The sequence below is a fragment of the Staurois parvus genome, unplaced genomic scaffold, assembly GCF_062004578.1.
Source record: "Staurois parvus isolate SC_StPar_1 unplaced genomic scaffold, SC_StPar_1.0 ptg000946l, whole genome shotgun sequence".
Classification (NCBI taxonomy): Eukaryota; Metazoa; Chordata; class Amphibia; order Anura; family Ranidae; genus Staurois; species Staurois parvus.
In genome coordinates this window covers 1526773-1552978 of record NW_028318742.1, presented here as the reverse complement: position 1 = coordinate 1552978, position 26206 = coordinate 1526773, and the positions used below count along the sequence as shown (strand labels likewise).

General features: G+C 45.3%; 1 protein-coding gene across 1 annotated transcript in view; it reads left to right on the top strand.

Moving 5' to 3' along the window:
• PSTPIP2 (proline-serine-threonine phosphatase interacting protein 2) overlaps positions 1 to 26206 on the top strand; it is a 152035-nt gene that overhangs the window by 116612 nt on the left and 9217 nt on the right. The window contains exons 12-14 of the mRNA XM_089656879.1: positions 3805 to 3862; positions 12156 to 12190; positions 17408 to 17462. Coding sequence (XP_089513005.1) covers positions 3805 to 3862; positions 12156 to 12190; positions 17408 to 17454 — 140 coding nt within the window. The 3' untranslated portion in view covers positions 17455 to 17462. The remainder of the gene's footprint in view (positions 1 to 3804; positions 3863 to 12155; positions 12191 to 17407; positions 17463 to 26206) is intronic.

Here is a 26206-nt window from a genome sequence, read left to right as displayed (position 1 = left end):
TCTATTAGAGTGCCCACTTACATCAACTGACTATCAGAGTGACCCCTTGCATTAGGTGGTCTATCAGAGTGCCCCCTTACATCAACTGTCTATCAGAGTGCCCCCTTACATCAACTGTCTATCAGAGTGCCCCCTTACATCAACAATCTATCAGAGTGCCCCCTTACATCAACTGACTATCAGAGTGCCCCCTTACAACAATTGCCCCAATCAGAGTGCCCCATTTACATCAACTGTTCCTATCAAAGTGCCTCCTTACATCAACTGTCTATCAGAGTGCCCCCTACATCAACTGACTATCAGAGTGACCCCTTGCATTAGGTGGTCTATCACAGTGCCCCCTTACATCAACGGCCTATCAGAGTGCCCCCTACATCAACTGTCTATCAGAGTGCTCCCTTGCATCAGCTGTCTATCAGAGTGCCCCCTACATCAACTGTCTATCAGAGTGTCCCCTTATGTCAACTGTCTATCAGAGTGCCCCCTTACATCAACAGTCTATCAGAGTTCCCCCTTACATCAACTGTCTATCAGAGTGCCCCTTTAGATCAACTAACTATCAGAGTGTCCCCTTACATCAACTGTCTATCAGAGTGTCCCCCTACGTCAACTGTCTATCAGAGTGCCCCCTTAGATCAACAGTCTGTCAGAGTCTCCCCTTACATGAACAGTCTGTCAGAGTCTCTCCTTCATCAACTGTCTGTCAGAGTGCCCCCTTACGTCAACAGTCTATCAGAGTCACCAGTCTCCCCTTCATCAACTGTCTATCAGAGTGCCCACTTACATCAACAGTATATCAGAGTCTCCCCTTACATCAACTGTCTATCAGAGTGCCCCCTTACATCAACTGTCTATCAGAGTCTCCCTTGCATCAACTGTTTCCATCAGACCTGCTCATAAATCAGAGGATGCATTCACAGAGACCTGGGAGGAATGCACCTAAAATATGCGGGGGAAGGGGGGCACAGCCCACCCCAGCACTTTCCTAGATCCGGCCTGATTTGTGGATGGGGAGGATAGGTTAGGTGAGGTCAGAGGAAGGGGGCAAAATGGTAAAAAGGCACTTTGTTTTTAAGAACAATTTCTTTAAGGTAAAAACTGCAATTATTTTTGGAAAGTGCTGGAGAACAGAAAGCTGACAATAACAGGAAGAGACAATTTTCATGATACGTCAGCACTGTCTGGTCAGGCTTGGTCACAGCCAGGGGTGGACTCACAACTCATGGGGCCCCCGGGCAATTGGGGATCATGGGGCCCCTGTGTCCTTGCCCACACTCAAAACACACCCAAAAAAGCCTATAAAAGGTACCAGGGGCATTTTATGGGGCTCCCTACTGACCCCGGGCCCTCGGGCAGTGCCCGAGTGCTTCAATGGTCAGTCCGCCCCTGATCACAGCTTGTCTACATTGTTCAATGACATAACAATTAGTGCTTCTGTTATCATTCCCACCTGTGTGCTTCTGCAAGTGTAGTGTTCTTACTGAAGAATAGTGGGAGCAGATGTACACCCACCGGCCACTTTATTAGGTCCACCTTGCTAGTACCAGGAAAATCTCCTCCACACCATGACACCACCACCAGCCTGAACCGCTGATACAAGGCAGGATGGATCAACCAAACCATGTCACCACCACCACCAGCCTGAACCATTGATACAAGGCAGGATGGATCAACCAAACCATGACACCACCACCAAAAGCCTGAACCATTGATACAAGGCAGGATGGATCCACCAAACCATGACACCACCACCACCAGCCTGAACCATTGATACAAGGCAGGATGGATCCTCCACACCATGACACCACCACCACCAGCCTGAACCACTGATACAAGGCAGGATGGATCCACCAAACCATGACACCACCACCAGCCTGAACCATTGATACAAGGCAGGATGGATCCACCAAACCATGACACCACCACCACCAGCCTGAACCGTTGATACAAGGCAGGATGGATTCTCCACACCATGACACCACCACCACCAGCCTGAACCACTGATACAAGGCAGGATGGATCCATGCTTTCATTTACACCAAATTCTGACCCTACCATCTGAATGTCGCAGCAACCAGTCTGCCCATTCTTCTCTGACCTCTGACACCAACAAGGCATTCTCCTCCACACAACTGCCGCTCACTGGATATTTTCTCTTCTTTGGACCATTCTCTGTACACCCTAGAGATGGTTGCGTGTGAAAATCCGAGTAGAAATACTCAGACCAGCCCGTCTGGCACCAACAACCATACCACTTCCAAAGTCACTTAAATCCCCTTTCTTCCCCATTCTGATACTCGATTTTAACTTCGGCAAGTCATCTTCACCACGTTTAGATGCCTCAGTGCATTGAGTTGCTGCCATGCGATTGACTGATTGGCAATTTGTATTACCAAGCAATTGAACAGGTGTTCCTAATAAAGAGGCCGGTGAGTGTATGCCCTGGTCAAATAAAGTGAACCTGTCAGACATTTTTTAAAGTAACAGTTTTGCCACAAGGAATCTAACACAACATTTATCAGCCATCATGAGACACAAGCTATCCTTTTGCCACCAGTAATAGGATCACTATAGAGCCATGATGCCCAACCTGTGGCCTGTGGACCGCATGCAGCCCTTGGGTATATGATGTGTGGCCCTCGGACTTCTGCAGCCTGTAGTGGGAGCATTGATCTCTACTAGCCTCATGTAACAGGTTCCCACTTTCGTATTGTCTTCTGCAGCAAATCCCCAGCCAAAAATGTAGCATATCCACACTCTCTGACCTTCATTTCCTCTATTAGGTCTGCAGTGTCTGACTGTCCTCTCAAGCATTACATATATTGGATATTTTGTATGACCCTTTGGTGATGTCAAGGGTTGCATTTGAGGCCCCCATTAGCTCCTAAGTTGACAACCATTGGTCTAGAGCAGGAGTGTCAAACTGGTGGCCCTCCAGCTGTTGCCAAACTACAGGTCCCATGAGGCATTGCAAGATTGACAGTTACAAGCATGAATCCCAAAAGCAGAGGCATGATGGGACTTGTAGTTTGGCAACAGCTGGAGGGCCGCCAGTTTGACACCCCTGCTCTGCTGGCCCTCCAGCTGTTGCCAAACTACAGGTCCCATTAGGCATTGCAAGATTAACAGTGACAAGTATGACTCTCAAAGGCAGAGGCATGATGGGACTTGTAGTTTGGCAACAGCTGGAGGGCCACCAGTTTGACACCCCTGCTCTAGAGCACAGGTGTCAAGCTGTCGGCCCTCCAGCTGTTGCCAAACTACAGGTCCCATAAGCCATTGCAAGATTGACAGTGACAAGTATGACTCTCAAAGGCAGAGGCATGATGGGACTTGTATTTTCGCAACAGCTGGAGGGCCACCAGTTTGACACCCCTGCTCTGGTGGCCCTCCAGCTGTTGCCAAACTACAGGTCCCATAAGGCATTGCAAGATTAACAGTGATAAGTATGACTCTCAAAGGCAGAGGCATGATGGGACTTGTAGTTTGGCAACAGCTGGAGGGCCGCCAGTTTGACACCCCTGCTCTAGAGCAAGGGTGTCAAACTGGCGGCCCTACAGATGTTGCCAAACTACAAGTCCCATGAGGCATTGCAAGATTGACAGTGACAAGCATGACTCTCAAAAGCAGAGGCATGATGGGACTTGTAGTTTGCAACAGCTGGAGGGCCGCCAGTTTGACACCCCTGCCCTAGAGAAATGATGTCCTGGTTTACATGGCATCCCTCCTTTGCTTGTTGGACCATCAAGGCGCGGCCCCCATATTGCACATCATATAACGGCTTCTATACCTTGTGTTTTCCAGCTCCCATCCCTTATGAAAACTTCTACAGCAATCAGAAGAATTCGGCGCCAATGACCAGGTTGGAGGCTACAATCGTCTATAAGAGCTGCAGTTTTATTTGGGATTTCTTTGTCTACAGTTCTACACTTTTTGTTTTCTGCAATTTTGACAAAACTTTTTGTTGCAATGTAAAAAGAAAAGAAAATCGAGCAATGCTAAAAATCCTGAACAATCACCATTCATTTTTATAAAATGAAAGACCTGAACTTACGAGCGACAGTCTGATATGGCACAACCATTAAGCCAGTCATATATAATTCTTTTTTTTTTTTTTGTTCAACCAGAAGAAAAAGCAGATTCTCCCATCCACACATTTGAAGTGAATGGGCAGGGTCGTAGATAAGGAGGAACCACCAGTCCTCCTGTACGGGGTCCAGGCCAGTAGGGGGCCCAGGCAGCTGGGTGAATTAGCTGTGGCAAGGAAAGGTGAGTGTCACGGCGGGGGGAGGGGGCAATTACTGGAACCAATCCCCTGTAGGGCTCTCTCTGCAGCAGCTGAAAACTGGCTTATTCTCCTCTCCCTCCTCTGCTGGGTTTCAGCTGCTGCAGAGAGAGCCATACAGGGGATCAATTCCAGTCATTTACCAGCCCCTTCCATTCCCGAATGAACACAATGGTGATTGGTGCTGATCACTCACTGTGTTCATTCACAACTGAAGCATAGTAAACTGTGTTTTTTTGTGCGGGTGAGGGGGCCCTGTCAGGTTGGCTATAAGGGGCCCTGTGGTCTCTAACAGCAGCCCTGTGGATGGGGGAATCCTTCTCGCCGTGGTATTGTATTCTGACAGTTGGGGAAACTTCCCCGCCATCAGAATACAATGATCAGTGTTGCTGGTTATAGCCGGCAGCACTGATCGTATGGGAAAAGCCCAACAGGCTGGTTGTACACAAGTCGATCGATAGGTAGATACTCAAAGCTTTTCTCATTACCCTCTCATAGAGGTACTAAGTATGTTCACAGATTTCCAAAGGACTGATATCTGAGTTGTATTCACATTGAGTCCAGGTTCACATACATGCGGTACGGTATATTGCATGTGATTCGCACAGGAACCGCACCACATTCATGTGCAAATCACATGCGATTTGTGTGCGGTGCGATTGGAGCTGTACATTTTGTAAGGCTCTAACCGCAGCGCACCCTCCCGAAAACACGCAGGACCCTTTTTTTGGTCCGCACTAGAATCGGATTGCATGGGTATTCACACTGATGGGATCCGATTCTGCACATCGCACCGTGTTTTTCAGACCGCTTTCGGGTTGTTGTTAACTTAGCATACACACCCGCAGCGGTTCGCATGACCGGGGTGCGATTCTGATGTGGTGCGGAATTCCCACAGAAAACACAGCAAATTCCTCACCGCATCAGTGTGAACCAGGGCTTAAAGGGATGAGGTGGCAACCATATCTACAGGTCAGGTCCAAGTGGCAGTCCTTAGTCGTCTATAATGAGGATTGGGAAGAAGTGTGCTCCTCTCTCTACTTGAACAGTGTCTCCTGCTGTGAGCAATAACCTGGTTCATTTGTACATCATCCGCCAAACTTCACGCTCGCTTGCCATGTATCGTATTCCTACATCCAACTGCACCACATGTGGCCAATCTGGACTTGACTTTGTACACCTTATGTGGACCTGCCCAGTAATACATCCATACTGTGGCAACGTGTATTAGCTTTGCTTTCCATGATGATTACTACCCCAGTCCCATTTCCTCTAGAAATAGACCTGCTGAGACTTCTGGGCAAGGAAGTGTGACTTAGGTACACTAGAACATTTTTGAGAGAAACTTTGTTTCTGGCCAAACTGGTTGCCATCATTTGCTCCCACAGTGCCTCAGTAGGATAAGTCCTCCTGCACACAGGACGTTTTTACAGCGGCTGTTTTTGGCTTTTTGACGTTTTTTTTTTTTACAGTCAGTAAAACCCCCCAGCATGTTCTCCTATGTGTCCATCCCCGGCATGTTCTCCTATGTGTCCATCCCCGGCGTGTTATCCTATGTGTCCATCCCCGGCATGTTATCGTATGTGTCCATCCCTGGCGTGTTATCCTATGTGTCCATCCCCGGCGTGTTATCCTATGTGTCCATCCCCGGCATGTTCTCCTATGTGTCCATCCCCGGCATGTTCTCCTATGTGTCCATCCCCGGCATGTTATCCTATGTGTCCATCCCCGGCATGTTATCCTATGTGTCCATCCCCGGCATGTTATCCTATGTGTCCATCCCCGGCGTGTTATCCTACGTGTCCATCCCCGGCGTGTCATCCTACGTGTCCATCCCCGGCGTGTTATCCTATGTGTCCATCCCCGGCGTGTTATCCTATGTGTCCATCCCCGGCGTGTTATCCTATGTGTCCATCCCCAGCGTGTTATCCTATGTGTCCATCCCCGGCGTGTTATCCTATGTGTCCATCCCCGGCATGTTATCCTATGTGTCCATCCCCGGCATGTTATCCTATGTGTCCATCCCCGGCATGTTCTCCTATGTGTCCATCCCCGGCATGTTCTCCTATGTGTCCATCCCCGGCATGTTCTCCTATGTGTCCATCCCCAGCATGTTATCCTATGTGTCCATACACACATAGACTGTAACTGTAACACTCTAATGCTGACAAAATGTGGCAAAATGCGGTAAAATGCTGCAAACCGGTGAGTATGGACTTTTTTTGACCAAGAAAAAAATTGTTTTCTTTGGTAAAAAAAACAGCTAAAAACCGCAAACGTGGAAAAACGCAGGAAAACGCCGCTAACGCTAATGTAAAAACGCTAAAAAAAAAGCTGAAAAACTGTTCTCCTATGTGTCCCTCCCCGGCATGTTCTCCTATGTGTCCATCCCCGGCGTGTTCTCCTATGTGTCCATCCCCGGCGTGTTATCCTATGTGTCCATCCCCGGCGTGTTATCGTATGTGTCCATCCCTGGCGTGTTATCCTATGTGTCCATCCCCGGCATGTTCTCCTATGTGTCCATCCCCGGCATGTTCTCCTATGTGTCCATCCCCGGCATGTTATCCTATGTGTCCATCCCCGGCATGTTATCCTATGTGTCCATCCCCGGCATGTTATCCTATGTGTCCATCCCCGGCATGTTATCCTACGTGTCCATCCCCGGCGTGTCATCCTACGTGTCCATCCCCGGCGTGTTATCCTACGTGTCCATCCCCGGCGTGTTATCCTATGTGTCCATCCCCAGCATGTTATCCTATGTGTCCATCCCCGGCGTGTTATCCTATGTGTCCATCCCCGGCATGTTATCCTATGTGTCCATCCCCGGCATGTTCTCCTATGTGTCCATCCCCGGCATGTTATCCTATGTGTCCCTCCCCGGCATGTTCTCCTATGTGTCCATCCCCGGCATGTTATCCTATGTGTCCATCCCCGGCATGTTATCCTATGTGTCCATCCCCGGCATGTTATCCTATGTGTCCATCCCCGGCATGTTATCCTACGTGTCCATCCCCGGCATGTCATCCTACGTGTCCATCCCCGGCATGTTCTCCTATGTGTCCATCCCCGGCATGTTCTCCTATGTGTCCATCCCCAGCATGTTATCCTATGTGTCCATACACACATAGACTGTAACTGTAACACTCTAATGCTGACAAAATGTGGCAAAATGCGGTAAAATGCTGCAAACCGGTGAGTATGGACTTTTTTTGACCAAGAAAAAAATTGTTTTCTTTGGTAAAAAAAACAGCTAAAAACCGCAAACGTGGAAAAACGCAGGAAAACGCCGCTAACGCTAATGTAAAAACGCTAAAAAAAAAGCTGAAAAACTGTTCTCCTATGTGTCCCTCCCCGGCATGTTCTCCTATGTGTCCATCCCCGGCGTGTTCTCCTATGTGTCCATCCCCGGCGTGTTATCCTATGTGTCCATCCCCGGCGTGTTATCGTATGTGTCCATCCCTGGCGTGTTATCCTATGTGTCCATCCCCGGCATGTTCTCCTATGTGTCCATCCCCGGCATGTTCTCCTATGTGTCCATCCCCGGCATGTTATCCTATGTGTCCATCCCCGGCATGTTATCCTATGTGTCCATCCCCGGCATGTTATCCTATGTGTCCATCCCCGGCATGTTATCCTACGTGTCCATCCCCGGCGTGTCATCCTACGTGTCCATCCCCGGCGTGTTATCCTACGTGTCCATCCCCGGCGTGTTATCCTATGTGTCCATCCCCAGCATGTTATCCTATGTGTCCATCCCCGGCGTGTTATCCTATGTGTCCATCCCCGGCATGTTATCCTATGTGTCCATCCCCGGCATGTTCTCCTATGTGTCCATCCCCGGCATGTTATCCTATGTGTCCCTCCCCGGCATGTTCTCCTATGTGTCCATCCCCGGCATGTTATCCTATGTGTCCATCCCCGGCATGTTATCCTATGTGTCCATCCCCGGCATGTTATCCTATGTGTCCATCCCCGGCATGTTATCCTACGTGTCCATCCCCGGCATGTCATCCTACGTGTCCATCCCCGGCATGTTCTCCTATGTGTCCATCCCCGGCGTGTTATCCTATGTGTCCATCCCCAGCATGTTATCCTATGTGTCCATCCCCGGCGTGTTATCCTATGTGTCCATCCCCGGCATGTTATCCTATGTGTCCATCCCCGGCATGTTATCCTATGTGTCCATCCCCGGCATGTTCTCCTATGTGTCCATCCCCAGCATGTTCTCCTATGTGTCCATACACACATAGACTGTAACTGTAACACTCTAATGCTGACAAAATGTGGCAAAATGCGGTAAAATGCTGCAAACCGGTGAGTATGGACTTTTTTGACCAAGAAAAAAATTGTTTTCTTTGGTAAAAAAAACAGCTAAAAACCGCAAACGTGGAAAAACGCAGGAAAACGCCGCTAACGCTAATGTAAAAACGCTAAAAAAAAAGCTGAAAAACTGTTCTCCTATGTGTCCCTCCCCGGCATGTTCTCCTATGTGTCCATCCCCGGCATGTTATCCTATGTGTCCATCCCCGGCATGTTATCCTATGTGTCCATCCCCGGCATGTTATCCTATGTGTGTCCATCCCCGGCATGTTCTCCTATGTGTCCATCCCCGGCATGTTATCCTATGTGTGTCCATCCCCGGCATGTTATCCTATGTGTCCATCCCCGGCATGTTATCCTATGTGTCCATCCCCGGCATGTTATCCTATGTGTGTCCATCCCCGGCATGTTCTCCTATGTGTTCATGCACACATAGACTGGAATCAATGTTTTTTTGCAGGGGCGTTTTTTGGCTGGAAAAAAACACAGAACTAGTGGGCTCCTAGAGGAGTTCTTTTAGCTGTAAAAACACTCTAACGCTGAAAAATGTGGCAAAACGTGGTAAATCATGGTAAACTGGCATTTTTGGGAATTTTTTGAGCAAAATATTTTTTTGGGTAAAAAAAACCTGCTAAAAACGCGGAAAAATGCAAAAAGACGCAGCGGAGCGCTAATGCAAAAACGCTAAAAAAAGCTGAAAAACTCACATTTTTAATGTGACTTTACTCAGCTAACGTTACCAGTGTTATTAAAACGCCCCGTGTACTTGGAGACTAACTCGGTGAACCAAATCATCCCCTATGAGAAAATAATATATGACAACAGAGGCTGCCAACCTTTTCCCCAGTAAACACCACAAGATTTGGGTAATGAGTTACCCAATCCCTTCACTCCATCCATCCAAAAGTAAACACAACACATAGTTTTAGCTTTGCATACAACTTCTTTTTATAAAAGAATTCCAGGTATGGATATTATATACATTAGGGTTGCACAGAAACCGGTATCAGTGCCGATATCGAGTGCTTGCACAAGTACTCATGCAAATGCTCCCGATACTGAAGCCGATACCTTTTCGGTGCGATTTGAGCCCATACAAAATGCATGCAATTTGAACTTTAATGCTGTATGATTCTTGTCAAAATCGCTTGTGGTTTCCCTCATAGCTCCCGTGTGAATCCAGGCTTTTCATAGGGACTTTGAGCCTGAGTTCACACAGGAGAGGTGCGGGAAACCTCCCTGCATGACGGGATCCCACTGTGGATATCAGCAACTGTGGCTTGTGCTCCTCCTGCCTCTCCCATGAATCTCTCCTCCCAGCCTCCAGCTGTTCCAGCTTTCCATTGGACCTCCTCCACATCCCCCCCAGTCCCTCTGTACCAGATTGCCGATCCCTCGTTGTCAGACAACAAAAAGCTGCTTCACAGGTCCGGGGATTTGAAATCCCTGTGGCTTTCTCTCCTCTCCTTGCACTGCTGATAGTACGGGCAAGACGGCTTCTAAGTGGTCAGCGCCATCCATGTGATGTGCTGACCAATTAGAATCCTTAATTGATCCAGTGGATGGCTGGAACTGCTGGAAACTGGGGGGAGAGAGCCGCTGGAGAATGGGGGGAGAGAGCCGCTGGGGGGAGAGAGCCGCTGGAGACTGGCTGGAGAGAGCCGCTGGAGACTGGGGGGAGAGAGCCGCTGGAGACTGGCAGGAGAGAGCGACTGGAGACTGGGGGGAGAGAGCCGCTGGAGACTGGCGGGAGAGAGCCGCCGGAGAGTGGGGGGAGAGAGCCTCCGGAGACCAGCGGGAGAGAGCCGCCGGAGAGTGGGGGGAGAGAGCCGCTGGGGGGAGAGAGCCGCTGGAGACTGGCTGGAGAGAGCCGCTGGAGACTGGGGGGAGAGAGCCGCTGGAGACTGGCAGGAGAGAGCGACTGGAGACTGGGGGGAGAGAGCCGCTGGAGACTGGCGGGAGAGAGCCGCCGGAGAGTGGGGGGAGAGAGCCTCCGGAGACCAGCGGGAGAGAGCCGCCGGAGAGTGGGGGGAGAGAGCCCCTGTAGGCTGGCGGGAGAGAGCTGCTGGAGAGTGGGAGGAGAGAGCCGCCAGAGACTGGCGGGAGAGAGCCGCTGGAGAGTGGGGGGAGAGAGCCGCTGGTGGCTGGGGGGAGAGAGCCGCCGGAGACTGGGGGGAGAGAGATGCCAGAGACTGGCGGGAGAGAGCCGCCGGAGGCTGGGGGGAGAGAGCCGCCGGAGACTGGGGGGAGAGAGCCGCCGGAGGCTGGGGGGAGAGAGCCGCCGGAGGCTGGGGGGAGAGAGCCGCCGGAGGCTGGGGGGAGAGAGCCGCCGGAGGCTGGGGGGAGAGAGCCGCCGGAGACTGGGGGAGAGAGCCGCCGGAGACTGGGGGGAGAGAGCAGCTGGAGAGTGGTGGGAGAGAGCTGCTGGAGGCTGGCGGGTGGGAGCTGCTGGAGGCTGGCAGGAGAGAGCCACCAGAGGCTGGGGGAAGAGGGCCATGGGAGAGGCAGAAGGCAGGAGGAGCCCAAGCTGCAGCCACTGATATCCCCTGTAGGGTGGGGAGCCGGAGCTTCTCTGGTGGAACCCGTCATGCAGGGAGGTTTTACACACCTCTCCTGTGTGAACTCAGGCTTGAAGTCACTATGACAAGACTGGTATCACATAGGAGCTGTGCGGGAAATCGCATGCGATTCAGACAGGAATCACACTGCATTCCTGTACAAATTGCATGCAATTCTTTGCAGTGCGATTTGAGCCCATTCATTTTGTATGGACTCAAATTGCACCGCAAAAGTATCGGTACTCAGTATTGGCAAGTACTTGACCGAAAGTGTTGGTACTCATACTCTCCGGTAAAAATCGGTATAAGTGCAACCCTAATATACTGTATATGGTTACATAGGTCGAGCCTGGTCCAAAGTAACTACGTATATACCATACCTGGCTAATGGAGGCTGGAAATCACTGCAGTTAACACCACTAAAACTGCTCATCTAATTGGACCAGCTGGAGAGGAAGGGTGGTTATGTCATACTCTCCACCTCGTCCAATCAGACAGCGTTTTTGAATTTTTTCAGAAAATCCAAAGCCTTCTCTGAATGTCACCCATGCCGAATGGCTGAGCTCCTGTGTTCGCAATGCAGCAGGGCAGCCACTTGGCACAGGACCCGGAGGCTAGAGAAGATTACTGGAGTCTAATACAGTGATTTCCAGCTTCCAGGGGCATCATCCAGGTATGGTATATACATAGGTACACTTTACTAAGCCGAACCCATGGAACTTTGTATAAAATATCCATACCTGGGGTTCATCTTTACGAATATGTGACCATTTAGATGTCCATAGCCAGGCCACAGCTCAACTTTAGATTAAACCAATTCTGATTCTGAAAGTTATTTGATCCTAAATAATATCAAACAGCGCAATTCCACTAAAAGATAAAATGCATGTAAATAGGTCTAAAGAAATGGATGCAGGACTGATGCGTGTGTGCATTGCAGTAGTTGTGTCCATTGCTCCTCTGTTTTTTGACTAACCCTTTTTTTTTTCTAGGAGACCTCCACCACAGACCCCTATCAGCATTCCAGGTAAGATGTCGAACATTTACATATATGTGTTATCCATAGTAATAGAGAATCTATTTAAGTGTTCCTGCATGGCAGACCCCTTCCTGTTATCTCACATATATATTCTTATTATTATGGCCAAATTTACCACCCTAACTCCTCCCACAGTTTTTACACTACATAGACAGTAATATACTGAAACGTGCGGATTGTTCCCGATTGGTGCGCTATTACTTTGTGGAACGTTTCGCCGAATGGTTCACATAATATCGCCAATTTTGTGGTGAAATTGGTCCCATAGGAATGAATGGCGGAATGCTCAAAACTAGAGTGGGAGCTGAAATATCAGGACATGATTTCTAAACTGCCATCACTCCCTCATTTTCATGCCCACCTACACAAATCTTATATCAAAACGTTCAGCTATCCCTGCTGCCACTAAAAATGTCCACGGTTAAGCCATAGTCCTGATAGTTTTCACAATGTGACCATTTGTTTGCAACTCACGCTGCCCATTGACATTGTAGACTACTGGTGGAGGCAAGAACACTTCACACAATTTCCCAAGAAATTGTAGCTTTTCTAGTTTCAGATGCATTCGTTAATTGAGGATTTAATTTCATTATATTTGTTACATAGTTAGTCTGGCTGAAAAAAGACAAAGTCCATCCAGTTCAACCATAGAAAAAAAAAAAGTTATAATCCTATACCCACAGTTGATCCAGAGGAAGGCAAAAAACCCAGCAAAGCACGATCTAATTTGCTCCTGCTGGGAAAAAACATTCCTTCCTGATCCCCCGAGAGGCAATCGGATATTCCCTGGATCAACTTTACCTATAAATGTTATATCCAGTTATATTCTCTGTATCCAAGAAAGAATCCAGGACTTTTTTACAGCAATCCACTGAGCTGGCCAGAACCAACTCTTGAGGGAGTCTATTCCACATTTTCACAGCTCTTACTGTAAAGAAACCTTTCTGTGTTTGGAGATTAAATCACTTTTCCTCCAGACGTAAAGAGCGCCCCCTTGTCCTTTGTGATGATCTCAGGGTGAATGACTACACCGAGTTCACTATATGAACCACTGATGTATTTATACATGGAGATCATATCCCCCCTTATGTATTATACATGGAGATCATATCCCCCCTTATGTATTATACATGGAGATCATATCCCCCCTTATGTATTATACATGGAGATCATATCCCCCCCTTATGTATTATACATGGAGATCATATCCCCCCTTATGTATTATACATGGGGATCATATCCCCCCTTATGTATTATACATGGAGATCATATCCCCCCTTATGTATTATACATGGAGATCATACCCCCCCCCCTTATGTATTATACATGGAGATCATATCCCCCCTTATGTATTATACATGGAGATCATACCCCCCCTTATGTATTATACATGGAGATCATACCCCCCCTTATGTATATATACATGGAGATCATATCCCCCCTTATGTATTATACATGGAGATCATATCCCCCCCTTATGTATTATACATGGAGATCAAATCCCCCCTTATGTATTATACATGGAGATCATATCCCCCCCTTATGTATTATACATGGTGATCATATCCCCCCTTATGTATTATACATGGTGATCATATCCCCCCTTGTGTATTATACATGGAGATCATATCCCCCCTTATGTATTATACATGGAGATCATATCCCCCCTTATGTATTATACATGGAGATCATATCCCCCCTTATGTATTATACATGGTGATCATATCCCCCCTTATGTATTATACATGGAGATCATACCCCCCCTTATGTATTTTACATGGAGATCATATCCCCCCCTTATGTATTATACATGGAGATCAAATCCCCCCTTATGTATTATACATGGAGATCATATCCCCCCTTATGTATTATACATGGAGATCATATCCCCCCTTATGTATTATACATGGAGATCATATCCCCCCTTATGTATTATACATGGAGATCATATCCCCCCTTATGTATTATACATGGAGATCATATCCCCCTGTATGTATTATACATGGAGATCATATCCCCCCCTTATGTAATATACATGAAGATCATATCCCCCTTATGTATTATACATGGAGATCATACCCCCCTTATGTATTATACATGGAGATCAAATACCCCCTTATGTATTATACATGGTGATCATATCCCCCCTTATGTATTATACATGGAGATCATATCCCCCCTTATGTATTATACATGGTGATCATATCCCCCCTTATGTATTATACATGGAGATCATATCCCCCTTATGTATTATACATGAAGATCATATCCCCCCTTATGTATTATACATGGTGATCATATCCCCCCTTATGTATTATACATAGAGATCATATCCCCCCTTATGTATTATACATAGAGATCATATCCCCCCTTATGTATTGTACATGGAGATCATATCCCCCCTCATGTATTATACATGAAGATCATATCCCCCCTTATGTATTATACATGGAGATCATATCCCCCCTCATGTATTATACATGGAGATCATACCCCCCCTTATGTATTATACATGGAGATCATATCCCCTCTTATGTATTATACATGGAGATCATATCCCCCTTATGTATTATACATGGAGATCATATCCCCCTTATGTATTATACATGGAGATCATATCCCCCCTCATGTATTATACATGGAGATCATATCCCCCCTCATGTATTATACATGGAGATCATATCCCCCCTCATGTATTATACATGGAGATCATACCCCCCCTTATGTATTATACATGGAGATCATATCCCCCCTTATGTATTATACATGGAGATCATATCCCCCCCCTTATGTATTATGCATGGAGATCATATCCCCCCTTATGTATTATACATGGAGATCATATCCCCCCTTATGTATTATACATGGAGATCATACCCCCCCTTATGTATTATACATGGAGATCATATCCCCCTTAATCTCCTCTTCTCAGTAGAGAATAAATTCAGTTCCTCTAATCTTTCCTCATAGCTGAGCTCCTCCATGCCAAGTATCAGTTTGGTTGTTATGTTGAACAGATTCCTTTTCAGAATTTGTTTCATATTTCCGCCATTCATTCTGTATAGTTGTTGGCATCAGAAGGATTTTTTTCTAATTCAGTCCAAATTCATTGTGAAGAATAGCTGGTCGTTAAGGAGCAGGTGGCCCCACGCCCTTAACAACCATAAAACATCTGCAGTCATGCCATGCTGTACCCAAACAAAATTTATATAATTTTTTCACACATAGAGAGCTTTCTTTTGGTGGTATTTGATCCCAACTGGCTTTTTATTTTTAGCTATATAAATCAAAGAAGATCGACATGTAAAAAAAAAATCCAATATTTTTTACTTTCTGCTATAAAACATATCCAATAAAAAAAATTAAAAAAATCAAATTTCTTCATTAAATTTGGCCAAAATGTATTCTGCTACATGTCTTTGGTAAAAAAAAATCACAATAAGTATACTGTATATTGATTGGTTTGCGTGAAAATTATAGCGCCTAGAAACTATGATATAGATACTGGATTTTTTTTTTTCAATTACTACTAATGGTGGCGATCAGCGACCTATAATGGGACTGTGATAGTGCGGCAGACAAGCTGACAATAACTGCCACTGACTAACTGCCACTGACATCACCAGATACATTACTACAGTGATAATACTATACACTGTCACTGTACTAATGACACTGGCTGGGAAGAGGTTAACATCCAGGGCAATCAAGGGATGAGAAACTGATGGATCGCTCCCCCTGTACAAAGCTGTGTGGACATTTTTTTGACCCCAAAAAATTTATTTTTTGTGGCAAAAAAGACCCGCTAAAAACGGAAACGCGCAAACCAGCGTTTTTGGATGTTTTATGTGAGCCAAAAAAAATTGGGGAGGGGGGGCAGAAATAAACACTAAAAACAACAAATGCGGCAAAACGCCACAAACCGGTGTTTCTGGACAATTTTTTTACCCCCCCCCCAATTTTGTTTTTGGTAAAAAAAAAGTGGAAAAAAGCGGGAAAACGCAGCAAACTGGCATTTTTGGATGGTTTTTGTGACCGAGAAAATTTTCTTGGGGGAAAAATAACCGCTAAAAACCGCAAACACTGCAAAATGCTGCAAACTGACGGACGTTTTTGGACATTTTTTTGACCCCCCCAAAAGAAGAGGAAAAACGCCGCAAAGTGGCGTTTTTGGATGTTTTTTCTGACAAAGAAAAATTTATTTTGGGGAAAAATAAACACCAAAAACTGCAAACACTGCAAACTGACGTTTTCTTCGACATTTCCCACCCCCCCCCCAAAAAAAAGAGGAAAAACGCAGCAAACCAGCATTTTTGGAGTTTTTTGTGACCAAGAAAAGTTTTTTTGGGGGAAAAATAAACGCTAAAAACCGCAAACACTGCAAAATGCTGCAAACTGACGTTTTTGGAGAAAACCACAAATGAGAAAAAACACAGGAAAAGGCCGCAACCCGGTGTTTTTGGACATTTTTTGTGACCCCAAAAGAACCTTTTGGGAGGAAAAAAATGCTAAAACCCGCAAACGTGACAAAACGTCCCCCAATTTTTTTTTCTAAAAAAACCCACTAAAAACTGCCAAACATGAAAAAATACGGGAAAACACCGCAAACCAGTATTTATGGACTTTTTTTGACCAAAGAAAAAATTTTGGGGTAAAAAAACGCTAAAAACCGCAAACGCAGAAAAACGCAGGAAAACAGCAGAAACCGGAGTTTTTGGACTTTTTTTTTACCAAACAATTTTATTTTTTTTAGGTAAAAAAAAAAAAGCTAAAATATACAGCAAAACGCCGCTAAACGCTAATGCAAAAATGCTACAAAAAGCTGAAAACTCAGGTTTTTAACGTGATTTTACACAGCTAATGTTCCCAGCGTTATCAAAATGTCCCGTGTGCGTGGGGGCTATGTGTTGATGATTGGAGCAGCGTGCCGGGGGGGTGCGTTGGACAGCTGGAGATCCAGACCTGTGTGAGAGCAGCAGTCCAGATCTCCATTGTGCCGCCAGTACAGGGGAGTTAAAGGTCCTTTGACAGTGATGGCGGCTGCAGCAGCGCTGGAACGGAGGGGAGGTAGGAAGCACGGGCCGCTACATAAGTGAGTAGAATACCTCTCCTATTGCAGGGACCTTTCACCATTTTTTGACAACCTATTATTGCTTTACATTCATGCTGTAAAAATCAACATTTCTGCATCTTCTTTTTGTTCAGATGATCCCGCCTACGCAACACTGGATGATTATAGATTGCAGCCATAGCAGAGAAGGTAAGTGTTGTAGATATTCTATGAAATAAACATTCCAGTGATGTTACATCCGAACCCCCGGAAACAGGGGCGGACTGACAACTCATGGGGCCCCCGGGCAATAGGGGATCATGGGGCCCCTGTGTCCTTGCCCAAACTCAAAAAAGCCTATGAAAAAGGTACCAGGGGCATCTTATGGGGCCCCCTACTGACCCCGGGCCCTTGGGCACTGCCCGAGTTTCCAAATGGTCAGTCCGCCCCTGCCCAGAAATGATCAGAAAAAAAAATGATTTTGAAAAATTGAAGCTTACCAAAACAAAAAAAGGTTGAGGTACGCCAAAAAAATGCTGGCAATTTATTCGTTTAGTAAAGGTCCATCGCTCACACTTCCCAAAAAGCAAAAAGAAAACATAGGTGTCTTGGAAACTGAAGTCAGATAATTGCTTAAAACAGACTTTAACTTCCTCAATACTCCCCCCCCCCCCTTCCGCACGGGAGCAGAACTAAACTAAACTCTCTCAGTCAACATGAACTATATTTAATATTGCTATCATCAGTAAATAGATAGGAAGGTATACTATATTTGCTTGTCAATTTTTTTTTTTTTTACACATCTTCAGTTGCTTCCTGGTTTCTGGCCTAGGCCAAAATGATCTCATAGGTCCCAGGAGTCTTCCAGGGCATGTTCTTCCTTTCTTGGCTAAGTGCACCCTCCTGACGGCATGCCTGAGCTAGGGGATCATCTGCCCTTACTTACTGGACACCGCCTGAAGTGATGGGGGGGGGGGGGGTTTAAAGTGATTTCTGAACAGAATAAGAAGCATGAGGACATGGATGGGTGGCCGAGTTTGCTTTGAATATTAAAAATGTATTATATTGCCTCTTTGGTTTGTGGTACTCTGATACAGTATAGCTTCCCTTAAAATAAATAAAAAAAAAGCATTTTATATATATACTGTATTTTTCGTTCCATAAGATGCACTTTTCTCTCCCCCAAAAAGAGGGGAAAATGTCAGTGCGTCTTATGGAGGGAATATGGAGTGACCGGCCCGGTATTTCCGCCACCACCACCATGTCAGAATAGCTCAGCTCTTCTCTGCTGCAGGACCTTACCTGTTCCTCGGTCCAGCGCTGTACAGTCTTCCTGCGCTGGCTTCTGTGACAGCTGGGTGCCCACTGCGCATGCGAGAGAAGCGCTGCATATTGTGAATGGTCCGGTGTCTTCTGGGACATGACATGAGCACAGCACTTCTCACACATGCGCAGTGGGCACCCAGCTGTCACAGTCGGGTGCCCACACTAAAGGGAGGACAACTCCGCGGAAGTGGGAGCGGGTACCTGTCAAATGCAGGCACCCGCTACCCCTCCCTCCCACCCCAAAGGTCAGCAGTCTCTGGTCATCTCCTGTACTGTCCGCAGTCTCTGGTATTTTCCCTGTACTATGTCCGCAGTCTCTGGTCATCTCCTGTACTATGTCCGCAGTCTCTGGTCATCTCCTGTACTATGTCCGCAGTCTCTGGTCATCTCCTGTACTGGGTCCGCAGTCTCTGGTCATCTCCTGTACTGTGTCCGCAGTCTCTGGTCATCTCCTGTACTGTGTCCGCAGTCTCTGGTCATCTCCTGTACTGTGTCCGCAGTCTCTGGTCATCTCCTGTACTGTGTCTGCAGTCTCTGGTCATCTCCTGTACCGTGTCCGCAGTCTCTGGTCATCTCCTGTACTGTGTCCGCAGTCTCTGGTCATCTCCTGTACTGTGTCTGCAGTCTCTGGTCATCTCCTGTACTATGTCTGCAGTCTCTGGTCATCTCCTGTACTATGTCCGCAGTCTCTGGTCATCTCCTGTACTGTACTATGTCTGCAGTCCATTAGTTCAGAATATTTTTTTTCTTGTTTTTCTCCTCTAAAACCTAGGTGCGTCTTATGGAGCAAAAAATACAGTAGATATATAAAGTGTGTGTGTGTATGTATGTATGTATATATATGTATATATGTATGCATGTATGTATGTGTATGTATGTATGTATGTATATATACAGTTGCAAGAAAAAGTATGTGAACCCCTTGGGATTACGTGGAGTTTTGCATGAATTGGGCAGAAAATGTGCTCTGAACGTCATCTAAGTCACAACAATAGAAGAACACAGTCTGCTGAACATAATACTACCCAAACATTAGATGTTGCCATGGTTTAATTGCACATAACATGTTCACAGTGCAGGGAGGAAAAAGTATGTGAGAGCCTAGCTTAATGACTTCTCCCAGAGCTAATTGGAGCCAGGAGTGAGCCAACCTTGACTCCAATCAGTGTGATGATATTGGATGTGTTGCTGACAGCTGTCTTGCCCTTAAAAAACACACACCTGTTTTGGGTTTACTGGTTTGAAGAAGCCCTGTCTGATGTGAACCATGCCTTGCAGAAAAGAGCTCTCAGAAGACCTACGATCAAGAATTGTTGACTTGCATGAAGCTGGAAAGGGTTACAAAAGTATCTCCAAAAGCCTTGATGTTCATGTGTCCACGGTAAGACAGACTGTCTACAAATGGAGAAAGTTTAGCACTGTTGCTACTCTCCCTAGGCGTGGTCGTCCTGTAAAAATGACTGCAAGAGCACAGCGCAGAATGCTGCATGAGGTAAAGAAGAATCCCAGAGTGTCAGCTAAAGACCTACAGAAATCTCTGGCACATGCTAACATTTTTGTTGACACATCTACAATAAGGAAAACATTAAACAAGAATGGAGTACATGGGAGGACACCACGGAGGAAGCCATTGCTGTCCAAAAAGAAGATTGTAGCACGTTTGAAGTTTGCAAAAGAGCACCTGGATGTTCCACAGCACTACTGGCAAAATATACTGTGGACAGATGAAACCAAGATTGAGTTGTTTGGGAAGAACACACAACACTATGTGTGGAGAAAAAAAGGCACAGCACACCAACATCAAAACCTCATCCCCACTGTGAAACATGGCGGAGGGAGCATCATGGTTTGGGGCTGCTTTGCTGCCTCAGGGCCTGGACGGATTGTTGTCATTGATGGGAAAATGAATTCCAGAGTTTATCAAGACATTTTGCAGGAAAACGTACGACCATCTGTCCGCCAACTGAAGCTCCGCAGAGGATGGGTGATGCAACAGGACAATGACCCAAAGCATACAAGTAATTCAACAAAACAATGGCTGCAACAGCACAGAATACGCCTTCTGGAGTGGCCCAGTCAGAGTCCTGACCTCAACCCCATTGAAATGCTGTGGCATGACCTTAAGAGAGCGATTCACACCAGACATCCCAAGAATATTGCTACACTGAAACAGTTTTGTGAAGAGGAGTGGTCCAAAATTACTCCAGATCGTTGTGCAGGTCTGATCTGCAACTACAGGAAACGTTTGGTTGAGGTTATTGCTGCCAAAGGAGGCTCAACCAGTTATTAAGTCCAAAGGTTCACATACTTTTTCCTCCCTGCACTGCGAATGTTTACATGTTATGTGCAATGAAACCATGGCAACATCTAATGTTTGTGTAGTATTATGTTCAGCAGACTGTGTTCTTCTATTGTTGTGACTTAGATGACTTTCAGAGCACATTTTATGCCCAATTCATGCAAAACTCCACGTAATCCCAAGGGGTTCACATACTTTTTCTTGCAACTGTATGTATATATGTATGCATGTATGTATGTGTGTGTGTGTGTGTGTATGTATATATATGTATGTATGTATATATATATATATGTATGTATGTATGTGTGTATATATATATATATATATATGTATATATATATATATATGTATAAGATTTAAAAAGTCTGCACACGCCTGCTAAAATGTCAGGTTTCTGGTTGTCATTGTCATAGTTCACATCAGTGCCCGCAGTTCCAGTGTGTTCCAGTTTCAGAAAAATAAGGCTGCATTTTTTTCTGCACAGATCAGCACTGGAACGCAATAAAATGCACCGGAATGCAACAAAAACGCACTGGAACGCACATGTCCCTATTTAAATTAAAGAAAAAAAGAGGGGAAAGAATGATCAGGGATGCATAAAAAACACACTGCTACACGCCAAAAACACATCAAAAACAAATCAAAAACGTGCATGCAAAAATGCATCCAGAATGCATCTGGACTGCGTTTCTGCAGTGTAAACCGGCCCTAAATGTGACCTATAAACTGTACACCTCAATTGAAAAACAAACTGAAATCTTTTAGGTGGAGGGAAGTAAAAATAAAAACCTAAAACAATGTGGTTGCATAAGTGTGCACACCCTCTTATAACTGGGGATGTAGCTGTACTCAGAATTAAGCAATCACATTCAAAATCATGTTAAATAGGAATCACTACACACCATATTATTTTAGCTTTTTATTTTTACTTCCCTCCATCTAAAAGATTTAAAAGATTTCAGTTTGTTGTTCAATTGAGTTGTACAGTTTATGGGTCACATTAAAGGTGAAAAAAGTTCTGAAATTATTTATCTTTGTCTTGTTTTTTTTACATCACAGAAACCTGACATTTTAACAGGGGTGTGTAGACTTTTTAAATTATATATATATATATATACAGTTGCAAGAAAAAGTATGTGAACCCCTTGGGATTACATGGAGTTTTCATGAATTGGGCATAAAATGTGCTCTGAACGTCATCTAAGTCACAACAATAGAAGAACACAGTCTGCTGAACATAATACTACACAAACATTAGATGTTGCCATGGTTTAATTGCACATAACATGTAAACATTCACAGTGCAGGGAGGAAAAAGTATGTGAACCTTTGGACTTAATAACTGGTTGACCCTCCTTTGGCAGCAATAACCTCAACCAAACGTTTCCTGTAGTTGCAGATCAGACCTGCACAACGATCTGGAGTCATTTTGGACCACTCCTCTTCACAAAACTCTTTCAGTGTAGCAATATTCTTGGGATGTCTGGTGTGAATCGCTCTCTTAAGGTCATGCCACAGCATTTCAATCGGGTTGAGGTCAGGACTCTGACTGGGCCACTCCAGAAGGCGTATTCTGTGCTGTTGCAGCCATTGTTTTGTTGAATTACTTGTATGCTTTGGGTCATTGTCCTGTTGCATCACCCATCCTCTGTGGAGCTTAAGTTGGCGGACAGATGGTCGTACGTTTTCCTGCAAAATGTCTTGATAAACTCTGGAATTCATTTTCCCATCAATGACAACAATCCGTCCAGGCCCTGAGGCAGCAAAGCAGCCCCAAACCATGATGCTCCCTCCGCCATGTTTTACAGTGGGGATGAGGTTTTGATGTTGGTGTGCTGTGCCTTTTTTTCTCCACACATAGTGTTGTGTGTTCTTCCCAAACAACTCAATCTTGGTTTCATCTGTCCACAGTATATTTTGCCAGTAGTGCTGTGGAACATCCAGGTGCTCTTTTGCAAACTTCAAACGTGCTGCAATATTCTTTTTGGACAGCAATGGCTTCCTCCGTGGTGTCCTCCCATGTACTCCATTCTTGTTTAATGTTTTCCTTATTGTAGATGTGTCAACAAAAATGTTAGCATGTGCCAGAGATTTCTGTAGGTCTTTAGCTGACACTCTGGGACTCTTCTTTACCTCATGCAGCATTCTGCGCTGTGCTCTTGCTACTCTCCCTAGGCGTGGTCGTCCTGTAAAAATGACTGCAACAGTGCTAAACTTTCTCCATTTGTAGACAGTCTGTCTTACCATGGACACATGAACATCAAGGCTTTTGGAGATACTTTTGTAACCCTTTCCAGCTTCATGCAAGTCAACAATTCTTGATCGTAGGTCTTCTGAGAGCTCTTTTCTGCGAGGCATGGTTCACATCAGACAGTGCTTCTTGAAACCAGTAAACCCAAAAGCAGTTGTGTGTTTTTTAAGGGCAGGACAGCTGTCAGCAACACATCCAATATCATCACACTGATTGGAGTCAAGGTTGGCTCACTCCTGGCTCCAATTAGCTCTGGGAGAAGTCATTAAGCTAGGGCCTCACATACTTTTTCCTGCCTGCACTGTGAATGTTTACATGTTATGTGCAATTAAACCATGGCAACATCTAATGTTTGTGTAGTATTATGTTCAGTAGACTGTGTTCTTCTATTGTTGTGACTTAGATGACGTTCAGAGAACATTTTATTCCCAATTCATGCAAAACTCCACGTAATCCCAAGGGGTTCACATACTTTTTCTTGCAACTGTATACACAGGCGTACCTCAGTTTAGAAACACCTCAGTTAACGTAATCTTCAGTTTACGAGTGAAAATAATGCCTCGGTTTACGAATTTAATGCGTTCTGCGGGACTTTTCGTATTGCAAAGAATTCATAAACCGAAACGTGGTTTCCCATAGGAATGCATTGAAAACCAATTAATCCGTTCCGGAGGTCAGAAAAAAGTAAAAAACGTCTTTTATCTGTTCAAAACTCTTTATGAAGTGCACTTTAAAGGCATAAATACTGTACAGGGACATGATTAAAAAAAAGTTGTAAATGCATTGAGAACCAATTAATCTGTTCGTATTGCAAAATTTAGTAAACAGAGGCATTATTTGCAATGGATTTTCATTCGTAAACCGAAAATTTAATTAACCGAGGTGTTCATAAACCGAGGTACACCTGTGTATATATATATACTGATCAGCCATAACATTTGACCACTGACTGGTAAAGTGAATATTATTATTATTATACAGGCTTCATATAGCACCAACAGTTTGCTCAGCGCTTTAAAATATCAAGGGAGACAGTACAGTTACAATACAATAAAATACAAAAGGGTTAAGAGATCCTGCTCATAAGAGCTTACAATCTAATAGAATAACATTGATTATCTTATTACAATGACATCTGAAAGTGGGTGGAATATATTAGACCGCAAGTGAACATGTTGTCCCTAAAGTTGATGTGTTGAAAACAAGAAAAACTTGGCAAGCGTAAGGATTTGAGCAACGTTGGCATGCGCCAAATTGTAAAAGATCGACAAATGCGTTAGAGCAACTTCAAAACTGCAGCTCTTGTTAGATATTCCTGGTCTATAGTGTATGGGGCTGTGTATCCGCAGCCCTGTCAGGGTGCCCATGCTGACCTGTGACCACAGCCAAAACACAGTGTATGGGGCTGTGTATCCGCAGCCCAGTCAGGGTGCCCATGCTGACCTGTGACCACAGCTAAAACTGCCTACAATGGGCATGTGAGCATCACAACTGGACCACAGAGCAATGGAAGAAGGTAAGATGAATTCAAGAATGGTTTGAGGAACACAATGACGAGTTTGAGATGTTGATTTAGCCTCCAAATTCTCCAGATCTCAATCCAATCAAGCATCTGTGGGAAAAACAAGTCTGATCCATGGAGGCCCCACCTCTCAACTTACAGGACCTAAAGGATCAGCTACTGACAGCTTGGTGCCCAATACCACAGCATACCTTCAGAGGTCTAGTAGAGTCCATGCCTCGATAGATTATGGGGGTGGTCACAATTGTATGGTTGGTTGGTGTGCATACAGTAACTATTTTCTAAGGGTTTTTTAACCAGTCTAATGACATCATAGGTCCTTCTGAGTCTTCTTTGACCATGGTGGTGGGGGTCCTTTCTCCTGCACTAAATGGTGCTCAATAAGTGCCATGCGAACACTTTTCAGTGCAGTAGTACTCTGAGCCCAGGTTGGCACAATAACAAGTGCTGAAGGGGCAGGTCAATGGCAGCCTGGGCATGTTCATCCCCCTTGCCCAGAGCAAGTGGGATAAATGATTCAACTGGTGACACCTATTGCCATGAAGGTATTACTGCTGGGGGCAGCTCTGGACTGAAGGCATTTTTTATTCTTTAATACTACTAGACTATGGATTTTTTTCTATTAAAAAGTGGAGTTCTCCTTCAAACAGTGTTTTCAATCGGCCACATGCATTTAAAGCTGATTTATTCCATATTTACTAACAACACCACAAGAATGGATCTGGTGCACATGCCACCTTTCACTCATTGTGATCAGTTACTAATAGGAAGTATTGTAACAGCATTGCATCCTGTAGAATTAGGAATAGATACCCCACCCGCCGCACACCTCGCCGGCCCAAGTGGTGAGCAGGTCAGCTCCATTCATCCAAGCCATGCCCCCCATACCTGCTAACCACTCGGGCCAGGCGAGGTCTGGTATCTCTTCCCATTTCTACAGCATGCTTTGGGTCTGGACAAACCTTTGCCCAGACTTAGCACCCTCAGCATCCAATTCATCGGACCTTGTTAGCCTGAGCAGGGGCCACTAAGCAATTATCGAGGGTTATAGCCTGTTATAAATCGATCACAATGATTGGCAGATAGGTAGAACATCTGCACCTGCTCTGTTCATAAAATACCTGAAGGACTTTATTACTCCCTTTGAATGATCTGGCTGCAATACATACCTGTATAACTACTCCAGTGATTGACAGACTGGTTGGAATTGGAGCCCAACCCCAGAAAAAAATGTTTTTTTTGTTTTGTTTTGGTTGGAGCAGGAAAAGCGTAGATCCTTTACCAGATTTGTATTGCTGTCACTTCCCGTCAGAACATTTGTACTCCCTATTACTTCTTCTTGTGTCTCACATGTTCTTCAATCCATCCAAAAATAATAGACTCCAAAATGTGTTCGACTTCGATGTACTCAGTCCATATGCATATTATCAGACATCTGATTGTAGACTACATCAACTTTTTCTACGCTTTTCTTGGAGTTCATTGGAGGGCACCGGACTCAGACATTTAGGTTTTACTTCTGTATACAGGAGGATCTGGACACCGTCAAAAAAAAA